This window comes from Chelon labrosus (genome assembly GCF_963514085.1).
Source record: "Chelon labrosus genome assembly, chromosome: 3".
Lineage (NCBI taxonomy): Eukaryota > Metazoa > Chordata > Actinopteri > Mugiliformes > Mugilidae > Chelon > Chelon labrosus.
Genome location: NC_140339.1, coordinates 12,780,331 through 12,802,122, shown reverse-complemented (window position 1 = coordinate 12,802,122; position 21,792 = coordinate 12,780,331). Strand labels below are relative to the sequence as shown.

The 21,792-nt window shown below is 42.2% G+C and overlaps 1 protein-coding gene across 1 annotated transcript in view; it reads left to right on the top strand.

Annotated features, from left to right (window-relative positions):
* LOC311486181 (protein kinase C-binding protein NELL1-like) overlaps positions 1 to 21,792 on the top strand; it is a 235,340-nt gene that overhangs the window by 29,634 nt on the left and 183,914 nt on the right. The window contains exons 3-4 of the mRNA XM_084541953.1: positions 501 to 651; positions 12,850 to 13,020. Coding sequence (XP_084398079.1) covers positions 501 to 651; positions 12,850 to 13,020 — 322 coding nt within the window. The remainder of the gene's footprint in view (positions 1 to 500; positions 652 to 12,849; positions 13,021 to 21,792) is intronic.

Here is a 21,792-nt window from a genome sequence, read left to right as displayed (position 1 = left end):
TGCACCCCAACTATTACTTTGGTTTGTATAATATTATCAAGGCTGATAGAAATGATGGTCAAAACTATACAAAAAAATATTAGACTGAGATTGTGGTTAACAACAACTCCTTGGAAACAATAAACTGGGTCAAGAACAAGCAAGGGAAACATTTAGATCAATGATTTTTTTTTCATTCTAATGTGAACAAACATTATCTCTGCAGTTAACTGCCACACCAGTGAATTACTTGCATTTGGTTGGTGTATGAAGCTGTTGGCATCGACAGATTATTTTTTCCAAACGCAGATAGCCAGACAGAACTGCCAAAGCCTTTTTCCATGAGATAGGTTTTCAAAGTGTAAAGGTGTTACTTAGAGTTTCGCCATGTGTGATTAGCTCACTTGATATGTTGCTCGCGCTTTTGGCAAGTGCACACCGAGGAGACAGACAGCTCATCGCCCGTGAAAAGGAGTTTACACAAGCTCATGATGTCTTTCCATTTTATTTTATTCCTTCAGATGTTGGGAGAGCAGTTCACGCCCCGGCACACATCACAGAAAAAGTGGTGCAGCTGTTCAGGAGTAAAAGTGAGTTTACCTTCTTGGCCTCCATCCAGCAGAAGTCCTCAACGTCAGGAGTCATATTCTCCATCCACGAGTCAGAACACAGGTAATCCTTCTGTAATCCTCTTCATTTTGGCCTGCGGCTTCTTTTCTGCATGACTTTTCTTCCACAGATTACTGAACGCTCTCATTTTAAATTAAACCTAGATAGGAATTCTCATCATACTCTTAGCCGGTTGCGTATGGCTGTTGATGAAGTGCCGTAAAGTTAAGAGCAGTGTGCGATTACTCTACTGCCAGTCTAAGTCAGAGGGTAATGGGAGGGCCAGTTGGTTGGAATAATTCAATGTTTCCACCTGTATGCTCAGGGCAGAAAGATAACCTTCCATGTTTAGTATCTATAAGATGAGTGTGAAGTCCATCCTGCGACTGGCTAAGCAACTTCCAGCTCTTCCTGAGGGATAGATATCCAGATAGGATATATAATCCCTCCACCTAGTTCAGAGTCTACCCTGGGGTCTCCTCATGACCTCCAAAGAGTGGCGTCCAGGAGACATCCAAATCAGATTCCCGAACCACCTCAACTGTCCCCTTTTCAATGTGCTGGAGCAGCGGCTCTACTCCGAGCTCCCTCCGAATGTCCGAACTCCTCACCCGATCTCTAAGGCTGAGCCCAACCGCCATTCGGAGGAACCTAATTTCAGATGCTTGTAACCGCGATGCCGTCCTTTTGGCCACTACCCACAGTTCATAACCATTGGCGAGGGTTGGAATGAAGATCGAATGGTAAATCGAAAGCTTTGCCTTGCAGCTCAGCTCTCTTTTCACCATGACAGTCATGATACATCGCAATCATTGTGCCAAAGCCGCCTCTCACTCCATTGTACCATCACTTGTAAACAGCACCCCGGGATACTTGAACTCCCTCTCTTGGGGCAGGAACTCAGCCCCAACCTAGAGGAAACAATCCATGGTAGAACACCATGGCCTTGGCCTTGGAGGTGCTCACCCTCATCTCAACCACTTAACACTCGTCTGCCTACCCTTCAAGTGCATGCTGGAGGCCTCGTGTGATGGTTGCCATACTGGACACCCAACACGGTTGCGCCTTGAGAGCCTGTCCATGAATACCATAAACAGGGCCAAGGGCAAAGGACAGCCCTGGTGGAGTACAACACCCACTGGAACTGTGGCCGTACTTCCATCGTACCCCCACAAAATTCCCCGGGGAACACAGTCATAGGCCTTCTCCAAATCCACAAACCACACATAGATTGGACTGTCCCATGATCCCCTAAGCCAGTGTTTTTCAACCTTTTTGAGCCAAGGTACATTTTTTTCGTTGAAGAAATCACAAGGCACACCACCAACCAAAAATGTTAAAAAAATGAAACTCTGTAGCCTATATTAACAATATAAAGTCATTCTTGTCAAAGTGTCTTGAATAGGAATCGAATAAACACAAAGAAAAAAGTCTTATATATATATACACAGACACTCGACAATGGCATATTATTTGCAGATAATAATTAATTTGTTTTCAAAAAATGTTTTTTAGATCAGTTAGGTGAAATTGGATAATTTCCCACGGCACACCTGACGATCTCTCACGGCACACTAGTGTGCCACGGCACAGTGGTTGAAAAACACTGCCCTAAGCAACTCAGCGTGGGTAAAGAGCTGGTCCAGTGTTCCATGAATAGGACGGAACCTGCATCACACCTCCTGAATCCGAAGTTCAACTATCGGTTGGACTCTTTTTTCCAGTATGCTGGAGTAAACGTTCCCCCGGAAGGCTGAGCAGTGCCATACCCCCATAGTTGGAGCACACCGTCTGCTTCTCCTTTTAGAAGATGGGTACCACCACCCCCGGTCTGCCACTCTGAGTGTGAATTGCTGAGCAATAACAAGCCTACTGATAATGTTCTGGTTTCTATTGCAGAATGGTGCATAACCAGACATACAGCCTTGTAGTTAAGCTGCCTTGAACTAGCAGAGCGAAGAAACAGGTACTTGTTTATTTATTTTTTTGGTTGCATAGAAAAAAAAAATGGAAGCAGGGAGCTTTTTAGAATTTGGGGCAGTAGAAAGTGACAGCTGTAAGACATCCGTTGAGTGGCAGCAGCGAGCTCAACCCTGGTCTCTTGAGAGACTCTACAACTTCGAGTTGTTTCTAAAGGGCAGGAAACATTGATTTCCTCCCTGTCCTTTGAAGGTAAAAGCCTTCAATTGCGTAAAACATGCAGTCATAGCGAATATGTGAAGGATTGTGTATGTGTTTGTTGAAAGTCAAGACGAAGCCAGAGTCCTACACAATGGAAGAGTAAAAAAGAACCCCTCTACGGATGAAGAGAGGAAGAAGAAGAAAGAAAAAGCTGCTCTTCTGAATTGTAGCAAACAAAGCAGACACCGCAATGAAGAAAAGCTGTAGGTTTGGTAGAGTTATGTCTGCTTTTTTATGACTGACGCAAGTGCTATGTTCTGCTATTTAAAAGTTAAGGCTAAAGTACTTAGGCTTTCCGTCCCTTTCAGTTGTCCTATTCTCCAAATAGTGTAAAATATGAAAGCCTTGTTTGGTGTAGACTTTTTATTGTAACCATTAATTGCAAAATGTTTTTTTCCTAACTTACAATGCACCTGTGTTAAACAAGATTCGGGCTGGGTATCATTACTGATGTCCTGAGTAGATATGATTCCATTTTCTGTCATTATACTCTTTAAATCCAAAATGATGCCACACATCTGCTCTCAGAGTTGAAACGTCTGTCATGTTTTGGATCTCCCTCACATGTGATGACTTTCGGATCTTTCAAAAGAAGATCAATTTGAATCTGATTGTTTTTTCTTCAAATTCAGCTCTAAAAAAGACAAGGGAAATGTTCAGGCTAGTTTGATCATCTCTACACATATTTCTTTCTTCACTGGTGTGTGTGTGTGCATGCCTGTGCACTTAATATTTCTTCTACAACCAATTGTATGGTCTCCTATTATGCAATGTGTTGCCCCCTACTGTGCTTGTAAGGTGACCGTGAGAGTTGCTTTTCAGTCCCATTACTTTCTTTCCGTCTCAGTGTCAGCTTCCCTCGCTGTCTCGCTCACGTTACCTGCAGGCTTAATTGTCTCACAGTGGGTTGGCCAAACAACAGCGAGGCAAGGCTAAATGGGGCCAGTTGACTGCACCGCCCTCCTCCTTGAGGCACAATGACATGCACCATTCAGCATATGTAGCTCAGAAGAGTGCTCGGACTAAGCAATTGTTACATTAAGGGCACTCAGCCACACTCGAATACACCTAGTTGTCAGATATACTTTTTCCTAAGACATTTATACCATTTGAATTGGTCTGGAAAAATGTGTTTGAAGTAGGGATGTTAATCTTTAAAGGAGCTGGTCCCCCAAATGACATCAAAAGTCATTTCTGTATATTAGAGCCAATAGAATTTAGCCACAAAGGCTCAGGTTTTAATTGATCTCGTCAAAAAGTCAAATCAAAACGGCAAAATACATAATTTGCTTCTTGGAAGAACCCTGTGTATAACAGAATGAACCTTCAGCTAATTAATTGATTTTCAAGACCTGTCAGTTCTTCAAATATTGTGTATTGTTGGGCATTATGAAAATGACATTTGGATGCAAATCTGGCCAAGCCGAGGTTGCAGCAGACTGAAGATATTTTGAGACGAGCTGTTGTGAGTCACACTGCCACCCTGCAAGGGTAATTAAATTTTGTGAAATGGACAGGGCCTTGACTTGATTTGTGCGGACCTGCGCTCCGTTGTGGCGGAGGATTTGTTCTGAACCTTTGAATCCTCTCAGAAGGCCCCATTAAAGCCCTCTGCCAATGCCCATTCTTTCCCATTATAACACAGGCCTCCCGTTCAGCCAGCTAAGAGACAGCTACTGTAGCTCTACCGCTCGGCAGAATCCAATCAGACATTCCTTCTCTGTCCCTTCCTTACTTCTTCATCTCTCTCTCGGCACAATCAAACCGTCCTCTCTCCCCTCCCACCTATTCTGCCAAGTCTGCTTTGCCAATATAATAATATCCTTCTCTCCTCCCTCCTCTCATCCTCCGCTCTCCTCATCCTCAAAGTGCAAACGTCTCTTGAATGCAAGCATTTCTCTGTGCGCACTGCAAAAGCAGAAAAAGCTTTTTCTTTTTTTCTTCTTCTTCTTCTTATGCCCAGCACTGGGAAATGGGAAGGAGGGTTTATTGCTGCTCCAATAGGCTGAATAGAACAAAAGGAGCCTGTTTCTGCCAAGGCAGCAGTTTTCTAGGTCCCAGTAACGCTCTCATTGTCAGCAAGTGGCAGTAGCTCTGTAACTCAAAGCCCGGTCTCTCCACTGGTCTTCCCACCTGAGCACTCCAACAACAAAGATGCTCACCCTGCTCCTCCAGCTGCTCTGTTCATCTGCCTTGCCCTTTGTCACTCTACAGGTTTGACTCTCCCTCCATGCTGCAGTTCATAAGCGCTTGCAGGTTCTTCTCTTACAAAGCAACATGCTGAGGAGAACTGGGACTTGTCAAAGTAGAGTTTATGGTAAAAGTTTGTTAATGTAGGTAAGCATGGGGAAGTTGGCTGCACTAAATATCTGGCTCACTGCAGTTAGTTTAACATGAGGACAAGATATTAATTTTCCCAAAGCCAAGTGCCACGTGTTAGTATTCAAATAAGCAAGTTTAACGGCCCAAACAGGCCTTTATAAACGCTTTATATTCTTGTCTTGCACAGATATCCAGCCTGGCTTGGACTGTGCTGCATTTGCATATTGCTTTGCTTTACAAGTGCTTGCCAAACGAATACATGCAAACGCAGCCCTGATCGCGGACCTTCATGTGGCTCCATATACAATATTACTGAACTGGAACATTTCATTCCGCCAAGCCTTCCTAAAGCAAATGGCTAAATTTCTTTCATCTGACATCCCATTCCCAGTGAGGGAGTTTTTGTTTACACTCACCTGATCGGTTGAAAAAGATTATTTTCCCTCCGGTGAGTTGGTATTTTCAACATCATAATCTGGTTTTATGTATTGATTAGTTGAACTAGGAAGTAGCTTTTCAAAATATGTTGTATGAGCTTGACAAATTGCTAAAAATAAATTGCTAAAACTGACTGTGACCTGTGACCATTATTTGCCAAAACAGCAACTGACTACTTGGTTTGTCATTTCTCCTTGGCAGATGATCCTATAATTCAGCTTAATGCTGTGCCACCAAATCGTTGCGAATCATTGCCTTCTCTGCTAGTGTGTTTTTTTTTATTTTATTTTAAGACTTGATCTGCTGAATTTTTCAGAATTTGTACTTGAATGTTGGAGAAAGACAATATGCTGGCTTCAATTCTGAACTAGAGGGATGAGCTGTGTCCTCTCACCTTTTACAGATACTAGTCTCAATAGTACACTCCTTAGCTGTGTTTTCCAGTCAGAAAAATGATACACTACAGTACAAACTCTAACATTGATTCCTTCTGCATCGTTTGAATTTCATAAGCTGAGCAAAATGCAGACTATGGTGCTTCTTGCACACAAAGATTTTCTGTAATCAGCATGCTGGTAATCAACCAGCACGTTGCTTAAATGGGCCGACACCAATGTCGAAGACAGGTCTTTACATTAGATTTTCTACTGAAAGTTACAGTTGCATTCATTTACAGTATGTTATTCATTTATAACTTACCATCAGTGCTTTGTTTTGTTTGTAGAAAACTGTTTCTTAGTATGCACTTTTGATGATAGTGGCAAGACTCAACCACAGTCAACCAAAAGATTTGAGCTCAAAGTGGCTAAAAAAATAAACAAACCTTCCATAGCTTTTTCACTTAACATGCAATCACACTTGGGCGAAAGGAAAAAGCATTGAAAGAGCTTCGGGAAAGAAGTTAAACGTGGCAAACTGGTCGGTTGTGATACGCGAAACAACACATTTTGAAGAAAAACAGGGAGGCGAAACTCAGCGAACCGACCTGCCTCGATGCAATTTTGAAGACGGAGCATTAAGGCCTCCTAACTGGGCCACGTATCAAAGGCTCTCCTTTGCTCGAGATAGTTTTGAGATCAACATTTGGTCTTTCAGTTGCTGCCCCGTTTCTGTGAGGTTTCCTTTGAAAACAAAACAAATCAGTGGGCAGCGCCGCTCCACGTCTGCCGAAGAAGCCTACGGGGAAGCAACCCTAAAGAGCATCAAGGAAAATATTACTCGCAGAGCACAGCAGTGGCTCTGCTTGCTCACTAGAAAAAAAAAGACATTAGGCTCACCCTGCCTTATATGTCCCAGAAACCTCCTCTGAGGTTGTTATTAGCTTGAATGACAGGATCCCCCTGGCATCCCTTAGACAGCCAGACCTCCTCCACCTGTCCAACAGTCTTCAGACCCCAGGGACTTCACTAGTTTTTTGGCTGCCCTCTTCCTCCTACCTCCTTCTTATTTGGTTTCTGGCAGAGAAAAAAAAACATCAGAATCTTTGCAAAATGTCCTTTAACAGTGGAATGGCTAAAAGCACTTTTGGATACGTATTAATCTCCTTTCCCCTTCAACCAGAATGGTCCATAAGAAGTCATTTCATCTCATTGTGTTTTGTTGTGTCTCGTGTGTCTCATATCTGGTTAAAAATGGCACATTTTCTATATGTTTTTAGGTATTTTATGGATCGTGGTTAAGGTTTTTCTAGAGCGGTGGTATTTTCTATGTCCCTTCTGGGAGTTTTCATGGAGTAGCTTATAATGGGCCATTATCTGCAACTTGGACCATTTGCCATCTTATGGCTTTTACAAAACTTGGCACACCAGGTTGAAATGCAAATCTATTTTGAGACACATATTGGATGTTTAGAAGATGCAACATGGAGTTTCTTTTATTTACCCTGTTCACCGATGCTTCCACTTTTTCTTGGATGTTCATTTACTGTTCCCATCGTCACCAAGGACCCGGTGCTATCTGCCTGCGACAATCCCTTGCTGCTAATTTGCTTTGCTGTCACGCCAGTCTCACCCCAAACTGTGAAAATGAGAATTGATTTCCTCCTGCATATCACGTCTTATAGATCTATATAGCTCCAGCCGTGCTCACTTGTGAAAGTTGCACCTTTGTGCCACCACCCTCCAATGTGATGAGACCATCTGCTGAATCCAGATACTCACATCAAGGAATAGTCTTCCCGCGACAACTCTCACAACCAATCCTGGCCACATTTTCCAGGTCAGTAAGTGGAGGCATCAGTGTGTTTTGCCGTCGTAGTATGTGGTTTACCTCCTTCTCCTCCTGTTCCACCGACAAGCTCCAGAGTGCTGACCTCCCTATTGAGCAGATAATTGGCTGTCAGCTGCCCCCCATAAAATAGCTGCATGACACTGGAGGTGAAGAGAAGGGACAGGATGATATACAGTCAGCCCAGCACTCACAGGCAGCCATTCATTTCCAAAACTTTTCTCTTACAGATGATGCCACTGCATTTTGATGAAGACCACTTGTCACCTCAACAGCTTCTTCCCAGAGCTGTCACAGCTCTTCCCGAGACCCTTCTCCAGCCCACAATCTCCATCTCAGGAGACATAGCCAGCAACCATGGCACTGTGGCTGTTTATTTATCACTCAGCAGTTTGAATCACCATCTTCCCTTGTCTCAGACAACTTCAGGGCTGAAAAATAAAGCCAAGACGGAAGTGCCAAAAACTGTAGTTCCTTGAATGGCCATTTGAGGCTGGCTCCAAAAACAAGTCAGTCCCTGTGGACCTCCATGTTAAAATGCCCAACTTTACAGCAGAAACACACACCATCCCTATTTTTAAAAAATATAATTCGCCGGTGTTTTGAAGCTTAATGGTATGCGTAATTAAGTGTGCACCATCACAAGTTGCTAGCTGCTTGTCTAGGCATCACATGTCCACCTCAGCTCCACTCATGCTCCACCTCTTTGTCCATAGAAAGGCGGTGTTAGAGATAGCGATGGCTTCAGAAGTTTCAGAAGCTTCACAAGGAATCTGGGTTCATTTATCTTTTTATATAGTGCATGGTCTCAGCCAGCTGATGATACTGCACAGAGTCAGTTGATGATACTGTGGTTGGGGAATTAGTCTCAGCGTTAAGTGTGGTCTTATATTTCGAAAAATCCAAAAGCCACACTTTCCAGAAATAACCTTGTAATTTGTCTGGCTAACCCACAGATTGCCAACTTCTAAAATGACATAGGTGTGAGACTTAAGCCGCTATTAATTTACTTATATCTTATAAACTCCACTGAGTCTCGAGGCTGAGCTGGATAAAGGCATATAATAAATTCATGCAGGAGGTGTATATTTTGAGCAGTGCCCATATAGCCTCCCACTACTTTATATGTACTGTACTTTATGTCAGGTCACCTTATCCCTCTACCATGTGTCAGTGTGAAGAATTACTGCTTTAAGTTGTCAGTGTGTGTCTGCACACTCCCTTCAAGACAAATCCCTGCACTTGGTGTAGAATATATTGATTCTCATTATGTTGTCATATCAACTGGAGCCTGTTAGTTGGCACTGGGAGGGAAGCTTATCTTTGTGGACAGTAAAGATTTAGATTAAGTTCTCTTTTCAGATAGGGTTGCGACAAAATGATTAAAATGGCAGATGCATACTGCAGCTGAATTGTCACAGTGGCCAAAATGTTGGTTTACTTTGTTTGAAGCTTATATGTGTGCGCTTAGTAGAGTTTTAAGGATATTTCAGCTTATTGTTTTAGTTTTCTGGCCCACAGCTTTAATATTTTTGTTCACTTTCACCGCACTCTGCATTTTTTATTGATTTAATGCTTGCAGCCATTCGCTATATTAAGTTCTGCATAGTCACTGCACCTGCTCACTACCTGTCCAGGCAAAGTTAGGCACCGCTTGGGAACATGTTGACGTGTTTAGCAGCTGGGGTGTAGTTTACTAGATATCGCCGGCTTCAGGGGTTTTGTCCTCTGGAGCCTTTTTTGTGCCACAATGGGACAAGGAGGCCTTTTACCTTTTGAAAAGATGTTCTCAGTGTGGCTCAGAAGTACAGCATGTTTTTTTGGTACAAATTTGACCCCGACTGTGTGTCCTTCGCAGCCCTCCATGTCCCATTATCCCGATCTACATTCATCTGGCTACCTTAAAAACCAAGTTTGGCTCAGAGCCTCACCTTTAATCTCTCAGTAACTGTTTAAATCAATGAAATGTGTACACTTGTTGCTTAGAAATTACCCTAGCACATTTTTTCTTTTCAAGTGTTTCTATTTTATTTATCTTTTTTAAATTGGGCCGGCACAAATTGCACGTAATTTTCTATAGCTCCAAATCTAAACACATTTGAATCACATCTCTCCTTCTACCCGCTGCTAGCCAGTATTTATTTCAGTTGCGTTTGATATGCAAACATGATGTTTTTTTCAGTTTTTTTGTTTTTCTGAAAGCTCTGGATGCTCACATTAGGAGTCTGTTAGATCCGTGCAGTTGCCATTAGTAAAGAAAACGAGGCTTTTTATCGTACTGGTTATGAAAGGATCAGCAATGAAAAGAAAGCCTTTGAATGGTAATAAGGCTAGTTTTTTTTTTTTTTTTTTTTTTTTTAAGCTTCAAAACAGATATGTCATTTTTAGTGTCTGTCTTGTTGCATTATTCATAACAAATGGACCGCCTACCCATAGATTGTTCCCCTTCATTAAATATACTGTAATGGTGGGATACAATAGCCACCACTAAATACTTCATAAAATAAATGCTCGCTGTGAAGTGGAGTTAATGCCTTTGATGATTATTTCATGAGTCAAATCAACAGTGTTTCTGCTCGTTCAGTGATTTCGGGCCTCTCCAAGCCCCGAGGAGGCTTCCATCAGTGGAGGAGGCAAAGCTGGAGAGCTCTCGTTCTCGCTTTACTCCTCTTTCGATGCAAATGATTCTTCTCCAGTCGACTGGTATCATCGGCTCTGTCTCCTGCAGCAAGATGGAGATGGGCTGTCAGTTCGGTGCCTGGCGCAGGCACAGAGTGATGTATTCATTTAATTTCAGAACCATGACATGCTCTACGATGACAACCCAACTGGCCGGTCATACGCACACCGACTCTTCCTCTCTCTCTCTCTCTCTCCATCAAACTTACGGCACCACTACTCAGTGCAATCCCAATTTAATGTTGTAGAAAAACATTTGCCTGTGATGCTTGTTAATTTACTGCGATAATTGTTTTAGTATTAACACAGCTTGCCGTGTGGGGGGTTGATGGGCCTTCATTAGCAACGTGGAAACGTTCGAGCTGAGCCGAACCTTACAAGACTGCACGTAGCGATCATCGCAGCCTCCTTCCAGTTCCTTTGTCTTCTCTTCTTCTTATTTACTTGGTTGCAACAATTAATATGCTCATCTTCATTCTTGGAACGTGGGAAACTGGCGCTATGCCTAATGCTTTTTTTATTGAAACATGTCAGCGGGCACTGGGGTAACATTCAGTCAGCAGCTAAAGGTGCAGTATCTTTCCGAGGCTTGCGGATAAAAATAAGTGTGGAGGCTTTCACATCTGATGAATGTGTGCCTGTGTGTCAGTTTTCATCACATGCATTGCTTTCATTTGTAATACTTTACTTTTGACTCGAGTTAAACTAAAACCTGGAGTATACGGAATCGAAATCGAAATGCAATCAATAAAGTTATGACCCAAAATTAAAGTAGTAAGCATTCTTTATAATGTATATTGTGACTTCCTTGTTCACCTTTGACCCACTGTACTTAGAGCAGTTACAGTATATATGTGCACTTTTTCCTTTTTGTTTTTTGTGTTGAGTCTCTGTAAGTCCTTTTCAGTTCAATTCATTTTCCAAACAGGAAGATGGATAAATCTGCTGCCCCACAGCCTCGATTGACATTCTGTGGAGTGCGCCCGCTCTCCCTTTTCATAAATATGCATGAGAGCTGTTGAGCTTCGGTATTGAATGGGCTTGATCCTTGTGAGAGTCTGAGGATTTTTTTTTTTATTCTAAAGATATTGGAATAGGTGGTGTTCTAGGCTGCGCTTATGTTATGTTATGTATAGAGAGCTGTGTTTGCCCTGTATAGTATATATTTTTTTTGTGTGGGAGCTTAGAGGCCAGAGGTTCCAGTGCAGGGGTCATTTGCAGCCGTGGGGAAACTGAAATGTCACGACTGGTTGCCTGCGGCTCTCGAGCTGCTGCCGTCTGCGGCTGCACAGCTCCCAGTTCAGCGTTTCTGATGAGGGTGCAGGGCGGAGCACGCGTGGTGCACCACAAAGTGAGGACATTTAGTGAAAGTGAGACAGAAATATATTTCTTTGTCTTGTATGGCTAGGCCAACTTAATGCTTACACTGAGCAGTCACCTCAGGCTGTTAAATAGTCAGCTTTCCTTTATGCTTTTGTTTTTCTGCTGGGCGACGATATAGCATTTAGAGTGGTAAGAGGTTAGGATGCTGCCTGCAAATAATTGGAGTCTGCCTATATGACTTTGGTTTGTCCCAGACAGCTGATCAAGAGATGGACCACATCCACATTTTTACTTGTCAGAGCGAGGAAAGCGCACGTGTGGAAGTTCTGCTTTTGTGCATGGTGGATCATGGCTCACTGTGACTTCTAATGGAACTGATGGAATATCATTGGTATACCCACGCTTTCCCTACTATAAATAGTCAAAGTTGTTGTTGTAAAAAGGGTCTACTGTGTACGAGATGAATAGCATTGGCTTTTTGTTTCACTTTTAACTAATATTCAATGTATTTCTGCTCCACTCAAAGTCTAAGTGATAGTATAAGTGAAAAATGAATATGTGAAATTTCGAATCAATATTCATGATCCTTGAAAATGCTGATGTTTTATTCAGTCAGGCCACAATTTGCCCTCCATCACCACTTGATGACAATGTAAAACAAAGTTGTGGATATGAATTACAGTTGTAAGATCAAAGGTCTACCTCTTTTGTCCCTAGTGGATGAACCATTACCATCATTTCCCCACCACCCTAAGAGCTTTCCTTTATTTCCACGCTCGGATCGAGATGTCAGCTTTTTATGTTTTGGGATATTCAAGCGGTGTTGCAGACGGACTATTTGGGATTTTTGGTTTTACAAATGGCTAGTTGATTATTCAGATAGAAGGGTTACAAATGTATTGATATTCCAAATGCCTATCCAGAAGCTGTCCTGCACATTCTGAATCAAAAATATAAAAGGTTTTTATCTCCACACCATAGACAAGTTTACAAATTTCTGCTAAACTGCTTCAGACGAGACACGCTATGTTTACATTTTTCTTTACTTTTAGAGCAGAAAAAACTGAGCATCTCTGTCTTCTTCCCCTGCAGTTACTTTGAGCTGGAGAGCAGCGGGGTGAGAGAGGAGATCCGCTACCACTACCGCTTCAAAGGCAAGCCGCGCTCTGAGTCCTTCCCCTACCGCCTCGCCGACGGCCAGTGGCACAAGATCGCCCTCACCATCAGCGCCTCCCACCTCCTGCTGCACGTCGACTGTAACAGGTAACGGCGCGCTTGGAGCTCCTCGACGTCTCCGTCACAAGTGGCTGTGCAGATTTATTTTTAACGCGCTCCCTTTTGAAGTGACACGTCTAATGAGCTGTCTGTGTTTATCAAGGCAAATATTTGTTCGCTGGCGTCCCTGTGTGGATGACAGGCTTTTAACGGCGCCGACGATAAAGTATCCAAGGGCAAAAACGTGCGTGCGCAGGGTGTTTATTAAGATGACATCCTGTATCTCTATATAGGATGTGTGTTCCTTAATGAAGTGGAGGGTAACAATGATATAATCGCCCCATCGATTGGCCGGGGGAGAGCCTTTTCTGAAGGAGCACTCAGTCAGAGCTGATCTATAAACATGCACTTCAGCTGTGACAATCTTTCTCGGCCCTCACATCCCCTCCTGAGGGCCAGGAAGCCATCACTTGTCCTCTTCTTAATGCACTTGCTTGACAGACACACTGTGAACAAGCAGTGTAAATCTGAGTGGAGGTAATGCTCTGTCACCTCTTGTGGATGAAAAGCTGTTTGATGCACGGGGGGATTGAGCTGCAGTATCGATTCTTCCCAGACACCTATTATGCCCATCAGGCTGGTGGTTTGTCGATTAATTATCACTGCAGCGGATGTCTGTCAGATGAGACTGTAGTGCAGATTAAAAAAAAAACAAAAAACTGAGCGTTATTAAGGAGGAAAGATCAAAACATAATTGGATAAAATTGGGATCAAAATTTTTTTCCTGGTCCAGTTCTTTGGAGGAGAGCCAAGCTAATTAAGAGATAGTGAAAGTGAATGTGTTGCTTTAGTGTTGTTTACCATGTGATAGTCAGTGTTTGGAATAACGCCGTTTAAAAGAACGGCGTTAGGTAACGATGTTATTTTTTCAGTAACGGGGTAATCTAACTAATTACTTTTCCCGTCGTTACAACGCCGTTAACGTTACTGGACGTTAAATGCGGTGCGTTACTATGCATTGATTGAATAAACGGTGTAATCCGAACGCACCCCTGGCTCACCGCTAGTGAGGAGGTGGGTTAATAACGAGGTAAGCGATTATGATTGGCTAAGGCAGAGTCATGTTTCATGGTAGCCAATCAGAGCCAGTGGTTTTACACACATGCCAGCACACGCGCCACACACACACCCAACAGCTAAACAGAGATTCGATGAAGCAGCAGAGATGGCGAGTCAGGAGCAATCCGATGAAAAGTTGGCATTTTCAAGGTGGAGATATAAGAACTACTTCAATAAATAAAAAAATTCATTGTGGTCAAAGGAAGGAACGTGCATGTAATGTGTACATTATGTCCAGGAGCGAGGACTTTCTCGACATCCGTTGTATATTTAATGAAGCATCTCACAACGACACACGCATCTACAAAGCTAGTGGCCAAAAACACCGATACCTCCACCACAGATGACAGCTCGCCGTCTAAACCCTACCGAAATATAATTATAAAATATATATATAAATATCGAAAGTTATGTACAAACACCTGTCTGTTCTACTCATTTCAACTGACTTGTGAAAACTGCTCAAAAAAATCCAAATTATTTGACATATAGCAACTTTTTTTTTTTTTAACAGTAACGCAAATAGTTACTTTCCCTGGTAACGAGTTACTTTTATTATAGAGTAATTCAGTTACTAACTCAGTTACTTTTTGGAACAAGTAGTGAGTAACTATAACTAATTACTTTTTTAAAGTAACGTTCCCAACACTGGTGATAGTGACTGTGAGTTGGAAGTATGGAAGTGAAGGTTAATGTTGAACTTAACTGTAGGAGATGGGAAGCCTTGTTTTTTAAATCCTACTTCCTTCGCATTTTTACTGTCTCTGCGATGATGTCTCTCATAATAAGGCTCTGTCGTGCTAGCTGCAGAGCTCATGCCGTTATTCTACTATTCTCCAGTGTTTGTGTCTTATTTTTATTTCCTCGCTGTGAGCTAGTGATGTTTTTCTTGTTTGCATACTTCATGCAGCTTTAAACATGAAAAGTGACCGCTGTATCAGTTGCTCCTTTGCCAGCCCTTTTAGTAGCAGCAGTAGTAGTAGGCCTCCTGGGGCTCAGGGTTTAGTAAGGACCGTAAAATTTCTGCTCAAAAAGAATGTGATCTCCAAATCTTTCCTAAATCTCTGAAAAAAACAATAGACAAGAAGTATGTCTGTGATGTTTGGCAGCCATCCATGTCATGGTAAATCCAAGAGACTATATGTAATTAGAGGAACTTGCTAGATCCTGTTTTTATTTTCTTTCCCAAAAAAACCCACAAAAAATGCATTAAACATATTCCTCCAATTACAGGTGAGCATCCGGTCACCATATGAGTTACAGGTGGACACCACTTAAAGTACTGTGGGACTAGACGCCATAGCCTTCGCATGTAGCCTTCGCACGTAGCCTACACCGGTGCAAGCCATTTATACTTGTGTGCTCGTCAGTCTGGCTCGCTCTGTAAAAACACCGCCCAAACGGTAGTCGGCGCTGTGTCTTTTAAGCCAGTCTGGTTAATTTTTGTTTCCACTTCCCGTTTCACTTTCAGCAGTGTCGACTGAAACTTTCACTGACAAGTCATACAAATGTTTGTATCTGCGAACCTCCTCAGTTAACCTTTACTCGATGTGTTCCATCTTTATTTAATCCAAAACGATCAATTCAGAAATTGCGGAGATGGAGAAGCAGCCAGAAATACTGAAGCGGACACACACTACTACCAAACGGACTACTCACAGCTCTTGCGGTGCACGTAAGCCTATGGCTACGTCCAGTCTATGTCAAATTGACGCAGAACCCTAAACTGCCTATAAAGCTGCAACTCCTCACTTGTCATTTAGAACAAAAAAAAACGCAACTAATTCAGTTGCCTTTGTTTCATTGTTTTTTTTATATATATCTGAGAGGAAATACAAACTCGTCTGGCACCAGGTTTTCAGAGAGGACACAGGGGTTTGTGTCACATGTGGAATCGTCTCATCTGAATGTAGTTGATTTATTATTCTTTATTTTGATTATTAATTTAGTTTCGGTCACAGTTTGGTAAGGTAACCAAACTAGATTTAGAGAAATCTTGCTTTTACGACATTAAAACAAATACTAGTCACACTTTTCCCATCTGCAAGTGCCTTTTCTTGGTTCCTATGGTGATAAGCCTATGGGAACCAAGCCCTCCCCCAGGGGGAAGTTGTTGCATGTCTTTGTACACAACCACAGAAGGTTGTATCTCTACATAAACTCTGGTTGCACCAATAACCTTAAATCAACCACTACTGTTGTGTTCGTTCTTTTACTCTCGTTTACCAAAACACGGCAAGTCTGTGAAGCCTTTTTGAAAGATCCAAGTGGTGGGACGAGTGTGTATATCAAGCCACTTCCACGTTTAACTGGGTCAGACAGAGAGGTCCGCCACCTCATCGGCAGCCTCTCCGAGCTCACATCACACAATTAGCCCATCTGCATCCATCGCGACCTACAGCGGCTCCGCCTTACACCACCTGCTGCCGTATCAGCTTTCAAATCATCTTCAAAGTAGCAATCACGGCTCACGACACCTTTCATCTGAGCCACAAAACAGCACTTTAACCTGATGTGACTCCGAAAATGAGGACACTTTTGTTCCCCCCGGCCACTCTGACCGTCAGCGTTGGCTGATCTCTCAAAAGCCGTGTAGAAACCTTGAAGCTGTCAAGCTGTTTTGTGTGTTTGGTCATAAATAGTTTGAATTACAGCAAAATCAGCAGCCCTGTCCGCATAGCATTTTGCTTTTTCATTGCAAAGGCAATGACCTCTGCATCTCAGATCCAATAAGTCACCAGTGTTGGATGTTTACAGGAAACCAGGACACTTAAGCTCAGTGGGTACAAAAAAAATCTTCCCCCAGAGCTGAAATGAATATCTGTTTAACTGCTTATATCTACTTTTATTTAATAATTTACATTTCAACAGAAGAGAGGATATTCTTTCTTCCTTAACTCCACAGTGATAAAGCTTGTAATTTGATTCTTCTTTTTACAGCTCAAAACACTACACCAAACATGAGCTCTGATTGTACAAAGTTATTTTAAGTTTTACTTGTAGAAAGCTAATGCAGATGAATCATCCCACTTTAGAATTCGATTTAATCGTATTTTTCTCACACCTTGGACATCAAGTCAGTTTGGCTTTACACAAAAAACCTTGTGTGACACAAAACAAGATCTAAAGTAACAGCAATTCACAGTGATTGGATTCAAAGTGAATTGTCAGACCTATTAGCCTCGAAATTTCTGCGCGAAACCACACTTTATTGATTTCACGGCTCATTAAATGGTTTTAAGCATCCACAAAGGTGAGAGAGTGCAGTTTATCCTCACGTCTGCAGTAGTTTCTTTGTCTCTTGGTTCACCTGTTTCTCATCCAAACTGTGTGGCCCGTCATAGGCGATATGTTACCGGGGCCCTCTGGGCTCGTGTTAAGCCGCAATATAAATGGGACCAGTGTTTACAATGCTCTACTAGTCGGTAATTATTATATGAAAGGTATCATTTTGGCAAATAAGCTGTTTTGCTTTCTTTCCAAAAGTTGTACAAGAAGATCAATAGCACTCAAATATCTGCTAGTTCTGTATGAAGGCTGGGGCCGGGAGACTGTTAGCTTAGCATAAGGACTCGAGACAAGAGGGAACAGCTTGCGTGGTTCGGCAATCTGGTTGGTAGGTTATTCTTGACACTTTCACAGAATGAGGTTTGACATGTGAAATTTGGACAAAGTCGAATTTGTAAAAAGGCCACTAACTTGTTTTCTTAACTTTATAGCCTAGTAACAGGTGGTGGCAATTGATGATTTAAAGAAAGAGGGCGTACTAGAATACAGTGCAATTATGAGATAAGTTTGGATAACACACAGATGACTTGCTTTTTCTTGAGACAAAAAGAAACAAAAGAAGAAGAACCTTGTGTACCTGGAGGCATGCGATTATTTTTGAGGTTACCAAAGGACATTCGGAGAAATGAGTACGCTACACAGTGTCACTTTTCATCGCATTTCAGCTTCGGAATAATAATTTCAGACTTGGGAATGAATTCAGACACTGTTTAAATACCTTTAACCCACATTGCTCATCATTATCGTGATTATTAAATGAACAGAACGCTCCCTCCGTCCCCCGTGTGTATTTTAGACTTTCCACCAGTCGGGAAAAGAGAATTGCTCATCAGCGCTCTATTCTTTACAGACTGCTGTCCATTTATAAAGTCTTGCAGATCTTTGTGCTTTTCTGCTTTTTAACTGTGGAAATGATTTCCGTATATACATGCTGTATTTCGTGTATTTTGTTTTTCTAGTTGCAAAATGATTGGAAAGGGGACTTAACAGTAAATAAATAAATTTATATATGTTGCAACTGTTACATTAACAGAGGTCTCCAGCAGCAACATTATCCTGTCTTTGACTGACCTGATCCCTTTGGATATTCCCGTCATACCTGTCCGTGTCTCCGACACTATTTGTTACAAGAAGCAAATCCTCTGGCTTTCTGCAGGGCAACAGCTTCAATTTGTACCTGTCATTTGGTTTGACTGCACTGCGCAAGTCTCTGTGTCCAAGTCAAGGACTATTTCCTCGGGTTGGGATTTGGATTTAATCTGAAGCCGGATCAGAAGCTGGGGAGTTCATAGAAAGTGTTTCCTCAGCTGTCCTTGTCTGAGATTGATCCAGAGAAAACATGACAGAGGGTGTACGCGTTGACTTTAGCCGGGATGAAGACTGTCGGGCATCATCAGAGCATTGCAACAAGGAAAAGTACTTGATAATAAATAATGGCAAAATAGATAGAAGGTAAAATATAGTTTGCGCTTAGACACAACTCTGAGCTCTGGGAAGACGTCCTGGTCATTTACCTCTATTGTTTACTTTGTCTAATGTTTTTTATAACCCTGAGTCAGTTTAATTTACATTGGCCAATATTACATATCACAAATGTACTTCAGTACATCACATAGCATCCTCTATCCTTAGGCCATTCAAATAACATGTTGCTTGCCTGCTCCTTTGTTGAGCTTTTCGAGATTGTTCCTACATCACATCTTGCCATCCCATCCATTAAGGCGCACAAGACAGGTCCTTTTAACAACAAAATAAATCCACTGCCTCCATTCCAACATGTACATCATTTTCCACTTTGTGTGTTCGGGCCGGTGTAAGTGGAGCTTTGGGAAATCCCCGTGAAGCCGTGCCTGTGCGAGATTAAATGTCTGCAGTTGGGATTGTTCCAGTAAGGTTTGGTTAGTAATCTCGCACGTAAGTCGGGCAGAATTAACAGAAGATGCTTGACTTTCCTTCAAATATGTGGCGCAGTCACAGAAAGTGCTGCCGGTCGAAATACGATATTTTCAAAATCGCGTCCTGGGTCACATAACGAAAGGAAAATTGATGGAATCAGACGGGGTTGGTTGGGGACTCGTTCTGCTCGTATCCATCTCGTGTTCCATCTCAGCCTGTAATTATGTTTCTTCTGTTCATTGATTAATGTGGCTTGCTGAAGCTCATCAACTTGACTCGGCTCAGTTTACTCACTGCAATAACATCTTTTTTCATAGTCGACATAATGAATGATCCCAGTGAGGCACATGGTTTTGCTAAATAAGTGCCCTTCCTCACGTTTATTTTAATGTAATGCTGGAAAAGCTGAGCTCCCTGTTATTGTCCCTTTAACATTATTTAACACTGAATTTTTTTTTATTTATTTTTTTTTAATAATTCCTTAACTTTTATCTGTAAGCACTGGATAAAGGTGGAGAAACATTTTAAAATTCACAAGTCAAAAGAGATATTTTTGCATGAACGTGTGCTCCACATAGTAGTTCCGCACAGAATGGGAATCTGTCTAAGACATGTTGAAGAGCAGAGCTGTCTTTAATCATTACGGCATTTAAAGCATCTTCAGGTTTTAGATGGCCAACCAAACATTGTTTGCATCCTTGTTAGGCGGTGTATATAAACCTGGAAGCTTAGTTGTCTGCCATAGATGGAATACGTTTCCTCAGAGACCCACTGCTGCTCAGTCAAACTTCAAACTATGCCCCATGTCTTTAGTTGAGCGGTTTATGTTCCAACTTTGCAGGGTAATATTTGTGCTCCCGGTAATGTGCTCCCATCTTTCCACAGATCAGCATTGCCAAGACAGTTACTTACTATTTGTCAGTGGCATTGGTTTTGGTGCCAAACCCCAAAGTTGCGTTCTACATGGAAGTTCAACACTGATAGGACTGATCCCTACATTGTGATTTTGGTTTTGCTGGTGCAAATGCTGGTGTGGCAGGTCCCTAACCCTTACCCTGGGCTCAGCTTTGTTTTTCCCCACTTTTCCACAAAGGAGACCAAAAACATCTGAGCCGTGTGTGCACTTCTCTTTTGGAAAGAGTTGTTATAAACCCACCTGTCCAGATGAAAATTTATTTCTTGTTTTGCTTTAGCAGCATTTTAGGAGCACTTCAATAAACAGCTCAAACTTTTAGAAATAATAATAATATGTACTGGAATACAAAGTGCTGTTGAGTGCTCTCAGATGTGTGGAGTGGGAAGAAGGTCGCAGTGACTTTTTCAGTCCTCTGACTCTTCCACCATCATTTTCAAATGCATTTCATTGGGACATGCTGTGTTATTGTCGGTCATTTTCCTCCCACGTACATATGTGTGTGATATTACCTGCATTAGTGCCACCACAGAGCCTAGACAAGGTCAGGTGCTTACATAACTGCAGTGTGTAATTTCAATCTCTATATTTTTCCTAATTGAATTAGCGGCAGACAGCCAGTACATACACCCTTGTCACAGAGTTAGCTCTTTGTTTCTAATCTGAATAGCTAATTGCATTAATGACATTGGCTCTGCCTGTCGTTTACACCAGCATGTGGTTGTCCCCTTCTTTCAGAAGGTCATTTCATGCGCAGACTGGCTGGCGGTTCCCCCCAGGGGGCCGTTGCACCTCTCAGCAATGTTCAATTGCTGCCGCTGCTGGCCCCATCACCTCTCCTGGTGCTCCTTCTTATTTGGCATCCGGTGTTGCCAGAGCTCTGCTTGCATGTGTGATCTTCAGATGTGATATGAAAGCCAACCTTCAGGCAGGGTTGAGTTGAAAGTAACTGGTTTCTCCTTGTTGGCTTCCACCTTTGGGGTGCAGCACAGAAATTGACTCCAAACAAAAGCTTCCCAGTGTCAAGATCATCTTAACCCCTTTTCAGTTACTGTATTCACTGCCTGTAAGAAATCATCAATAAGTTGTTTGTCCTGCTAGCATAGCCACTATGAAAATACTTAATGGATTGAACAACATAAAGAACATCTTGCCCTACTCAGAGCAGTAGGGTTAAAGCATGCATTTTGTCGTCAGGGTGGTGCAAGAAGGTCACAAGGCTATTAAAATCACCACTTTTAATTGTGCAAAGCCCATGTTGTAATCTCCTCATCAGATTTGGTGGATAAAGCTGACATTTTGGCACAGTGGAGGGAGGAAATCTCACAAACCATCCAAAGCAGAAAGGGGTTAATCGTCTATCAGTGAAGCAGTTTTGACAAGTTGTCATAGTTGGAAATTACAGACAAAAATATACAGGAAAAAAAAAGTGTTAGCTTTTTCCCTGAGATTACAACTACATTTAAATCTCAATTAGCTGATTTAGTTCCTCAGTTGCCATGGAAACCTTTCTGGACAAAACTTTTATCCGGCTCTTTTGCTCATTTATAATGATAAGTGGATTTGGCTTGATTAGTGCAGAGAAAATCATCCAGCAGAGATGA